At 36.2% G+C, this 12,203-nt stretch overlaps 1 protein-coding gene across 1 annotated transcript in view; it reads left to right on the plus strand.

Annotated features, from left to right (window-relative positions):
• The window catches only part of LOC118801140 (ribonuclease inhibitor-like), a 34,349-nt gene that overhangs the window by 1,919 nt on the left and 20,227 nt on the right, over positions 1-12,203 (plus strand). The window contains exons 3-7 of the mRNA XM_036561305.1: positions 2,870-3,035; positions 3,849-4,022; positions 4,159-4,332; positions 5,226-5,399; positions 7,509-7,682. Coding sequence (XP_036417198.1) covers positions 2,870-3,035; positions 3,849-4,022; positions 4,159-4,332; positions 5,226-5,399; positions 7,509-7,682 — 862 coding nt within the window. The remainder of the gene's footprint in view (positions 1-2,869; positions 3,036-3,848; positions 4,023-4,158; positions 4,333-5,225; positions 5,400-7,508; positions 7,683-12,203) is intronic.

Below are 12,203 nucleotides of genomic sequence, written 5' to 3' on the forward strand. Positions count from 1 at the left end.
CTCCTGATTCTGGTCTGTTACTATACTAGGCAATGTTTAGACATTGTTTGTGTGTAAAGAGAGATTACAATCATTACAGCAACATTTCATGGACAGTCCTTATTTATTATAAAAGGAACATGTTTTACATAGAACTGACCAGATTAGCTGCTGTTCATATTTGATCAACATGCTGTGTGAAATATGGAGACTTAGGGCTCCATACACATAATATTTTAATATTACTCATACACAATCAAAATAAGTGAAAGTATGTAAAGGAAAGAGGGCGGCACGGTGGCGCAGTGGGTAGCGCTGTCGCCTCACAGCAAGAATGGCCTGGGTTCGATTCCCGACCGGGCGACCAGGGTCATTTCTTCCGTCGTTTCCTCCGGGTACTCCGGTTTCCTCCCACAGTCCAAAAACATGCAGTCAGGCCAATTGGACATGCTAAATTGCCCCTAGGTGTGAGTGTGTGTGTGACTGTGTATGTCTGCCCTGCGATGGACTGGCGACTTGTCCAGGGTGTATCCTGCCTTCGGCCCAGTGACAGCTGGGATAAGCTCCAGCACCCCACCGCGACCCAGAAGGATAAGTGGTTTAGATGATGTATGTATGTAAAGGAAAGGCAACACAATCAGTGGATTGATTTGGAGGGTGCAATAGACAATATATATATTTCACGAATAGGATATGCTTTGGGCCCTCGAAAACATCAGTGATCCCTGCAACATTTAGCATTGCTCATTTTTGCTTGTTTGACTTTCTGGTTTTAATGTCACAATTTATCAGCAACATTTTATAAATAGGAAATTCAATATTATCAGTCTGATATTGGAAATACTGCTGATAATTACAACAAAATTGCAGCAGTGTGTTGTCACTAGTGGTGTTTCCTTTCTTTTCAACTCACATAAATGAATAGCATAATGAATAACATGACCCTACACATGGCAGTAGGTTTGGTTTCTTATCTAGGGAGGAGCATCACTGGATTTACCGACCATTTTGGGTGCACAAGATAAGAGTATCTGCAAAATAATTTAAATATATATTTAAATAATGTAACACTGTAGATTATTATATCTGATTTAACAGTGTGATATTCAATAATGGGCAAAGTACTGGTACAACATCACCTTCTTCAGATGACATTTCTGGGCCTGGTCCTCACAAGCCACTGGAACTGACACATGACATGTAATGTGTCTCTGACATGCATAAGCATGTGTGTGAGATGGATAGGAGACAAATTACTTCAGAAATTCAGACATAAAGACAAATAGCACTGTTTTGCTGGGCAAGAGAATTCACTGCATCCTGTGTGCAGGGTTTGAAATGAGGGTAGGTTTATCTGTATTTTGGGGAAGAGTCAGGTGACTGGATCTTCAGATTCCAAGTTTTATTCACGTGCATGCAGAGTCCCATGCACAGGCATAGCTTGGTCAACAAACGGCCATTTGCTGAAATTCTACCATGAACATGGTTATGACCATAAGAAAATAACATAAAAAGGAAAATAACATGTTTAGAAAATTTTCTCTGTTGTTAAATAAAACAGGTTTACATGAGCATCTAAAATGTTTTAATTTGAAATTTTTTGACCTTAATTTTAATTTTTTTGACCATAAAACGTCATGAAATGAATCAATAATCCATCTTTAGACATTTCTCCCTGCTTGTGCTTCAGTGGTCAGGACCCCCATGGACCCTCACAGAGCAGGTACTCTTTGGGTGGTGGATCATTCTCAGCACTGCAGTGACACTGACGTGGTGGTGGTGGTGTGTTAGTGTGTGTTGCGCTGGTCTGAGTGGATCAGACACAGCAGTGCTGCTGGAGTTTTTAAACACCTCAGGGTCACTGCTGGATGGAGAATAGTCCACCAACCAAAAATATCCAGCCAACAGCGTCCTGTGGGCAGCGTCCTGTGACCACTGTTGAAGGTATAGAGGATGACCAACACAAACTATGCTGACACACATGAGCTGCTGTCTCTGACTTTACATCTACAAGATGGACCAGCAAGGTAATAGAGTGCACAGTAAGTGGACAGTAAGTGTTTAAAAACTCCAGCAGCACTGCTGTGTCTGATTCACTCAGCCCAGCAGAACACACACTAACACACCACCACCACATCAGTGTTACTGCAGTGCCGAGAATGATCCACCACCCAAATAGTACCTGCTCTGTGAGGGTCCATGGGGGTCCTGATCACTGAAGAACAGGGTAAAAGGGGGCTAACAAAGTGTGCAGAGAAACAGATGGACTACAGTCTGTAATTGTAGAACGACAAAGTGCACCTATACAGTAAGTGAAGCTGATAAAATGAACAAGGAGGTGGTCATAATGTAATGCCTGATTGGTGTATGTCTGTCTGTTCGCCCTGCGATGGATTGGCGACCTGTCCAGGGTGTACCCTCCCTTCTGCCCAATGACCGCTGCGAGAGCTCTGAAAAAACTTCTTTGTAACAGAGAAGACAGATAGCATGAACATAGTTTGTTAATCAGAGCATATCCAAGTCCATGGCAGGGATTAAAGATCAAGCAGATACTGAGCGCACAGGAGTTTATGAGAAGACAAAGACAGGGTTGGCCATTTTAAAAAAACAACAACAGGGGAATACAAGTAATACAGTGCCACAACCTTTAAAATAGAATACATTTAAATGACTTAAAAATAGATAATTTTAATTATTTAATTTAATTGGAAACAATGGACCAAAAATATCAAAAGCTTATAGCTAATGAATATTCATAAAAGCCACCTACAAAATTAAGTTTCATCGCTCTGCCACTGTTCACTTAAACATCTGTCATATATTGAAACAGTTCCTGTTGCTGAATGATGATGGGCTCTGAAAGATTTCCATTGTCTCTCTCTAACTCCAGATAAATCCTCAAAAAAGAAGCTTTCTCCTGCACAGTGCTCAGTCATAACGTACACGCGTCTCCATTCAGAGCTTGTGAAGAAAGAATTTGACCTGAAGAATTACAACACATCAGAGGAGGGATACAGAAGACTCATCCCAGCTATCACAAACTGCAGAAAGGCTCGGTGAGTGTAACAACTATAACATAACAACTATTAAGCTAATATTAATACTGTGTTATGACTTGTAGACGGCACAAAATGTCAAGCAATTCTAGGTAGTCAAAGGGGTCTAAAAAGGTTAAGTCAGAGTATTGTGTCTTTTCTATTGCATTTGGAGCTTCTTCAAGTCTACAGGTAGACTGCACATTAAAAGTTTGATAGATTACATAAACTATTACATACTTTACACATGTACATGTACAAGTATTAATCCAGACTCCAGACAGAAGTATTCACTAAACACTACTGTACAAAGACAGTCCTGCAGGATGTGTTTGTGTATTGCCAGTTCCTGATGGCTTAAAATTATTTCATGTCTATCTGTTGGTTTCTACTCCTGTTCTGTTCTGTGTTATAGAATGGGTATATTTATGGGTATATATGGGTATAATTTCTTTTGCATTGAAAATCCAATGGTCCTTGCAGTTAGACAGATGCAGCAGCAGGTATATGTAATACAATATGTGTTCACTGTATTGGTTAATCTTAACAGAGAACACTCAAGTTCCTTTTATAAATTAATATGCAAAAAAACAGCCTGTGATTACTTGCTCTGTCAAATTCCTCCATTAAGTCCAGGGAAATTTGCAAACAATTAATGGCTGTTAATTAAGCAAGTAGGAGAAAAGAAGGGAGGAGCCAAGGTAATGTGTCACAAAACCATGTCGGTGGAGTACAAGACTAAAAGACAATATCAAGTTATTCAGATAATTCCAAATGCAAACACAGTTGAATTATGATATATTTTACTCATTTTATTTTCTTCCTCACCTGTAGATTTGTTGGCTGTAGTCTCACTTCACAGTCCCTCAAAACTTTAAGTGCAGCTCTACAAACAGAAAACTCCTCCCTGAGAGAACTAGACCTCAGTAACAGTGATCTGCAGGGTTCAGGAGTGGAGCTGCTGTCTGCTGGACTGAAGAGTTCACACTGTAAACTGGAGATACTCAGGTCAGAATTTTAAAAAATCATGAAATTCGGCAATTCTATAACACTGTGACAATATGCATCTATTATACTTTCTATACTATACTATTATACTTTTGGTGTACTGTTATGATGTATTGTTTTTACTCTCCTTTTGCAGACTTGCTGTGTGTAAACTCCGTTACCAATCCTGTGTTGCTCTACAGTCAGTTTTACAAACAGAAACCTCCTCCCTGAAAGAACTGGACCTCAGTAATAATGACCTGCAGGATGCAGGAGTGGAGAAGCTCTCTGCTGGACTGAAGAGTTCACACTGTAAACTGGAGATACTCAGGTAAGATTTTTCCATAATTATTGGCAGCCTTGATATAGATGGTTAAGAAATTCATAAAAATGTTTAATCTGAGATTGATATATATATTGATATAATCTTAAATTGAGCTGCATTTAAAAAACAAAAGAAAACAAATAACCTTATCAAACATTATTTTTCAACATAATCATGTGTGTCACAGTTATTGGCACCTCTGCTTTGCTGACATAACCTATAATGTTTGATGAGATTATAGGTTATGGAAAATATAAAGCAAGGAATTCTTCAATACAGATTATCTCCAGATCTTCAAGGTTTCTAGGTCCTTTCTTTTAGACATTCTTCCTAAGCTCATCAAAGAGGTTTTCAACAGTGTAGCTGTTCTTTAATAGTCATTTGTGCATTATGAAAGTCTACACACTTTGTCTCATTTCCTTAATGTATTTTTTAATCTTCCACATGCTGATGAATAACTATGGGAATTGGCCCCTGTGTCTCAGTCATTTTGTGCCACAATGAAACAGGAAATCATAAATGATCAATGAACAGTTCCTGAAGTGTCAGATAGACTTAAAAATGTGAACCATTGATGAATATGTGGTTTTCTTAGCCTAAGTTTTATTAATTTAAAATGGTCTTGTTTTCATTGTTGAAATGAGCTAATTGCCCTCAGACATTTTCTCACTTATGTTTCTTCATGGATTCATTACACTTTGTAGTTCTATAATTACAAATTTATTCTATCTGTCTGATGATCCATTACCATAATAATGCTCAGTGGTGGTTTTCACTAGTGATGAGAGTGAGGCAGGGGGCTAGAGCATGCAGAAAATATGCAGAAATCTATAATTATAAAACTACAAATGTGTTATTTTTTGTGTCGATTACCTATATTTGCCCTCTTTTTTTTGCAGATTAGCTTTGTGTAATCTTGGGAGGAATACATCTGGATATCTGGGATCAGCTTTACAATCAGAAACCTGGCCCTTGAAAGAACTAGACATCAGTAAAAATAATCTGCAGGATTCAGGAATGGAGATACTTTCTGCTGGTTTGAAAAGTTCACAATGTAAACTGGAGATACTCAGGTCAGAATCCCAATGTTCATTTTCAGCTTTATAGAAGTATGCAACTAATTTTTGTTTCTATACAGTACTGTGCAACATTAGGTGATCATCCTGTTCATTTATTTAATTTCCAGTACAAGTTATTATTGCTATTTTTCACTTAAAACACTATATATTTAACAGAAATAGTAACAGAAGTAGTTTAATATGAAATCTATCTGTATTTCATTTACAGTTACAACAGTTTCTTTTTCCTCCCCAGAAAAACTTTCCAAAGGTGTGACTAATATAATGTTCCCTCATAAAGAGACTTTTTTTTTACCTTTGTTGACAACAGGTACAGTCATCTTTAGTCAGAGACTGATTCAGACTCTCAGTAATCCCAAACTTGGCTGTAGTTTTGTTCAGATGGAATTTGCTATTTTAACAATGCTAAATTAGCTTATATTCGGCTAGGCTATAAGCTTTTCTTAATGGCAGCCAAAGAGAAAGAGGGGATTCTTTACTAAACTTTTTCATGCAATGAAAATACAAAAACTAACACCCCAATTTTTTTTTGTTCATTTTGCAGTGGACATTATAGCTCTAAGTTTTTGTAGTTTTGAAAATCATTAAAGGTCTATTATATTTGTTCAATGCTACTCTTCATTCATAAGCTTATAATTAACAAATTACAAATTGCATTTGGGAAATAATTAGGAAATTGCATGAAAGGTGTCATGCAACCTAATACGCAAATAAAATTAAAAATGTATCAACACAATGAAAAATAATTATTTTCAATACATCTTTAAGTAGATAGCAAGACTAGTAGTTATTATTTTTAATATATTGCATTGTTCTGGCTATGTAAAATAATTTGATGTGTTTATTAGCCTACATTTGCATCTTCATATTCATTTTATTTAAAGAGAGGAGACAATAATAACCTAGCTACATAAATCAGCTTTCATCTTTAGCTTGCTTACCTTTAGCTTGTGAGCTAGCTCTCTACCCTAACTACTTATCAGCAAGTAAAGAAAATTACTACAATAGTCACATTACATCATTCAACATGAATAAAATGTAGGTTTGCGTTAGGTTCGAGAAACTAATATTGCATGAAAATTTTACCATGCAAACACAGATTAATATCATAGTGCAAAAGAGTTTATTCTTAATTTAGCAGCAGGGATTACACAGGAATTACACACTAAATTTATTTAGTTTATTTAATTTTTACCCATTATAGAATAATAAAAATTTGTAATTTTAATTTTAGCATATCATTCTATATTCAAGTATGACTATATAATGTTAGGTGTTAAGTTAAGTCATCCATTGCAACACTAAACACATGCCTTACCAATAAACTAACACACAATTACAACTGTAAACAGCAATTACACAAAATAGCAAATGATTATAGTACTGTAGTTAAGACATTTACTGCTAATTTTAAGCATGTCTCCAAAGATACATTCTTTCCAATATCATTATGTCATCTTGATACCATGTGTGTGTACTGTATTTTGATTTGTTATCTCAGCTGGAAAATCATGGATGGTGGTAATACTATTATTATTTGTGCAGCCCAACCCCTCACTCAAACAATATCCAGTCAGCAGTAGTCCTATGGTGATCCCTTTCTGCTGATCAATGACATATGGGGGGCTAGTAAATTGTGCAGCAACAGATGGACTATAGTCAGTAAATTTACACTGCACACATAATTGGCAGATCAGTCAGTTTAAATGGCCACTCTGTGTAGATACAGTGTACTTGTACTTAAACTGGCAACAAAGTGTATGTATGCCTGCAAAATAACTGGTTTTAAATGATTTAATACATTGATTCCAATGTTTGGAACACTAGTAAATGTAAATCTATTAATGGTAGACGTTATATGTTCCCATACATGAACAGCTATCTATGATAAAAATAAAAAAATGTCATACAAATTAAATAAAGGAACAATCAGTTCTGAATGTAAAGACACTGATGACCACGTCCCTAATTACAAAAAGAAATAACAAAGTAACAGAGGTTGGAATGATGTTTGCTTTGTCAGTCTCATTAATGCACTTCTGTATGATTCTATATTTACATGAATAAACTATGTTCTCAACTGTATTTAACATCTCTTTGCAGATTAGCCATCTGTAATTTCACTGTGAAGTCTTGCAAAACTCTTATATCAGCCCTGCAAACAAAAATCTCCTCCCTGAAAGAGTTGGACCTGTGTAGCAATGAGCTGCAGGATTCAGTAGTGGAGCTGCTCTCTGCTGGACTGAAGACTGGAGACTGTAAACTGGAGATACTGAGGTCAGTGTTCCTGTCAGTATATTCTGGAAGGAAACCCACAGATTTTGAAAACAATGTAGAACAGTTTGATAAATACTCTTTATTTGTAAGTATTTCCTGACATGCTTTCTAGTGAAAATACTGAAATATTGCAGGGGGCCAACTTTTGCTGCAAGTTTGTCAAAAGCTGCTAGTACAGAAATGTTTCATCCAAAGTGCTGTGAAAAAGTATTCACCCCTCACCTGATCTGTTCTATTTTTTCTAATTTTTCACATTTAAATATTTCACACACACACACACACACACACACACACACACACACACATCATCTAAACCGCTCATCCTTCTGGGTATTTAAATATTTCAGATCCATCTAATTTTAATATAACATAAAGACAACATTATTAAACACAAAAAGCAGCTTTTAAACAATCATTCCATTTATTAAAGATAAAGATTCAAAACCTTTGTCATCCATGTGAAAAATAATTGCCCCCTAAACCTAATAACTAGTAGTGCCAAGTTTGGCAGTAACAACTGCAAACGTTTGCAATAACTTGTGATTAGTCTTTTACATCTAGATGATTTTTGGCAAAAGTGAGACAAACCTTTGTGTTCTTTTTGGTCAGCATTAATTTGTAACTGTCCTATGGATGCCATTTGTGCCCAGTGTCTTTCTTTCGTTCTTTTGTGACCTCCTGGATCTTCAGATTGAGGTGCTATACATGATTGTATGTAGAAAAGAACTTTTTCTTTTTGAAAAGAATTCCTTTTAGCACCAAAAGGGGCTCTGCTATTGTAACAATTTCAAGCTTATAGCTTTTTAGTGCTATATAGAACCATATAAAACACATTCTCCACTAATCTGAAGAACGCTTTCACAATGCAAAGGGTTCTTTGAGTGTTCATGGTTTTATACAGAACCTTTTTCTTTACTAAAGTACCATTGAACAACCTTTTTTGTTAAGTGTGGTGTATTATTTGCATTTAAACACTCACATATAGCATAAACAATGGTATACCTTTGGTTACAAAACATAAAGAACAGGCAAGTCTCACAATTCAAATGCAAGAATGTTTATCTAGAGAAAGGAGTAAAACTGAACTGAAAACATTGGTTAACTATGTGAAACAGCATGTGGGCTGAAGCATATTGTAGTGTTCTGCTGGCTGACACTGGTGCCTGAGACTCTGATACGTGTGACACCTTTGGTTTGCTTATCATCTGGATCTGCCACTGGGTGAAACCAGGAAGTTGTACCAATTTCAGACTGAAATACAGCTGTACAACAATCACCCTAATAAAATGTAAAAAGTGTGAATACAACATACACCTGTAGAAACATATCAGTATCAAAAATAAAATCAAAATGTAACGTAAAATAGCAATGTATTTGTATGTTTGCATTTAAATTTCCCACTCATTTATGCAATGTGAAAAAAAAAGAAAAATTCAAATTCAAATTCAATACTGCAATTTTAATTTGCCTTTTGGTGCACTAGCATTTACATTTCATTTGCACAAACATTTAGATGCTTTATGAGTAGCTTTATTTAAATTTAAATGTATTTCCAGAGCATCATATTTATGCTTAATGTTATTATGCAATAACAGTGTCAAAACTCTCTTTTCACTCTCTAATAATGCTTTTGAAATTGCAAAGAGAATACCAAGCTAGAAAGATGCCAAACTTTAAATGTAAAAAGGAAATGAGTGCCTCTCCTCTTTACAATTACATATTCCTTCCTACTGCATTCATTCTGTGGCAAATTGCCTTTGAAAATACATTCGATCCGATTTCATTGTCATGGACTTGAGCATGCCAATCATCCCATCAGGGCAGGGCTAACAACACGCTTAGTGGAAAAGCCTGTATCTAAAAACATGGCGGCCGACGAGCTTACAACTACTTTTGCGTTAGCAGATGAGGTGAAAAAGAGACATTTGTGATGCTTAATGTCTTTATACATGACCCCACAAGAGCGTGTTTAATCGACCATATGGCCAAAATTTCTATTTTATCTCTCTGGTTAATTAAAAACAAGGCTGAACTTGGCTTCCTTCTCACCAGCTTCTTTTTCAAATTTTCTGGTCCACCTTAAACAGGGCAGCAGTTACCTTCTGGTGCCCAATGTTACGGCAGCATTGTTTAAGGTGGAAAATTTGGAAGTGGCTGATGAGGTATAACACAGCAGTATATCTATATCTGATGCTCACTATGCAAGTGAGAAAATAGCCCTCAATGCTGGATTAATCTCTATGGTCAGCTAACAGCGACAATTGGTTCGACCAACTGATTAAAAAGGAAAATCTGCCACGTTTCATTAAAGATTATTTGTGGGTCATGTATACAGACAAAACAATCATCACAAAATTATATATTGCTCTGTATGCAAAGGACAAGGCCAAACAGTTTAACATCAACACTCTTTCCAAGAACAGCCAGCTGAATTAAAGGCAGCATAGAACGAAAATCGGTAAACTAAGCAAACAAAATAGGCAGAAGTAATCTTATGATTTTTTCTAGATATCCCAAAAGGATTACATACTTTAAAATCATCAATGTACAGTCCTATAGAAATACTCTTGTACCCCCAAAAGTTTACTGTGTTTGAAGTACTGACCATCTCAAAAGGACCTGTTCTGACCTGGTTTATTTTCTTGATTAAACACGTATGTTGATTGGTCACACTGCAGGAAAAGGCAACACACAGTCTATAGACTTTTAAATTGACATCCAAGATGAGTGAATAAAGTGCATGGAGTACACATTTCTCTAAATTCACATAAATCACAGGAAAAGGTTGACATCTCCTGCCCTTTTACAGTCCTACAGTGTGTTCTGGTGAGGTGTGATTATAATGCACCACATTTTGAAGGTACACACACAGTCACTGTATACACAGGGCCAGTGAGCTCCCCTTCCATGTCATAATAGATGGTGCCTCAATAAAACTTCTTGATTCAAGCTGACAAAACTGTACATCCTGCTTCCCACTTCAGTTCTCTTCAGAACAAGGCTAGCTCTTTATCCTGTGGACATCATCTGCTATTATTCCAGTTCTTGTTGCTGTTGTAGCTGCCACTGGGATCTGCTTGATTTTTTTTATTTTTTTTACACAATTCATCATTCACTTCCAATTATTTTCACAGCATCACCTTAATATCTCAAATTGCTACTTTTTATAATCAAAATTTTCTTTTACTAAAACAGTTTTGGACAGATTAGGCTGATGGGCCTTGTAGGCTACTCACTGCAGTAAAAATAAATACATATTTGTCTTTCACTCTACCACTCATACCAAGTAATCAATTCTCATGATGGAGTTACAACTTCAGACCCCAGCAAGCAGTGATCTGGCAGCTGTGTTTCGTCAGTATATCCGCTAGAAATGTAGCTAGCTAGCATGTGTATTATCAGATAATCAATTTCTCAAATACACCATTAACAAATGTGTTTGCCAGTTAATGTTAAGTTAACATTAGCATTGACATCTGCTGTCTAACTAGCTGTTACTTAACTATCTAACTGGCAGGCATAGCGCTGGGTAGCATATCCAAAGCATGACCGATTTGGATATTATGACAAAGGCAGAATTTGTAGATAATGAACATTGCACCAAAATACTCACCTACTGGACATCAAGTTACACTTCAAGAGAACCAAAGAGATTGCTTGTCATGTGGGAAATCGCAAAATGGTTTAAGAACATCTCAGCAGAAGACAAAAACCCCAGCAGAATTGCTCCATTGACCTTGTTCAACCAATGAGTCAAAATGAGCATGCACAAAGGAGTTGGCCTGGCCTCAACTATACAGCAATTTAAACTATAATTTAATTGATATATTTTGCCAACATAGATTATATTGTGAGATTGACTTATAACCAGAAACTTAATTTACATGAGGCAATTAACTTTAAGGTAATTTAATTTAATTAAGGCAATTTCAAGTTTACAGTATGTGACACAATGTTAGTAAAGAAACTGGAGCTTCAAACAGGCTTCTACAACAGGACAGTGATGCAAGCTGAAGCTTTTTGAATGGCCCTCATAGTCCCCTGACTTGAACATCATTGAAAATCTTGCATGAGCCAAGAATATCGCAGAACTAGAAGCGTTCTGCAAGGATGAGTGGGTGCAAATTCCAGAAACAAGAACAGAAAGACTGACTGACTACAAAAGGTGTTATTAGGGATGTTATTAAGTATTCTCATAGTAGGTTGTCCAAACATTTGCACATAATGTGTCAAATAAAAAAGCAACTGTTTTTAAATTGTTGAAAAGATTAAAAATATTTATAAAAGTGCATCAAACACAGCTCTGACTCCCTCATATCATAATCTAGTCTCTGATCTTAATGCTAAATTAATGGAAGCCCTTTACACTCTCAAGACAAATGGAAGAAAAAATCTTGTACTCATAGAAGTCACTGGACAAATGAGGAAACACACCAGCTTAAAAAAGACTGTCATAACTCAGAGCACTTGTGGAGGAAAACTAGACTGCAGGTACATTATGATATTCTTAAAGAGCAGATC

This window comes from Colossoma macropomum, unplaced genomic scaffold (genome assembly GCF_904425465.1).
Source record: "Colossoma macropomum unplaced genomic scaffold, Colossoma_macropomum, whole genome shotgun sequence".
In the NCBI taxonomy this organism is placed as follows: Eukaryota; Metazoa; Chordata; class Actinopteri; order Characiformes; family Serrasalmidae; genus Colossoma; species Colossoma macropomum.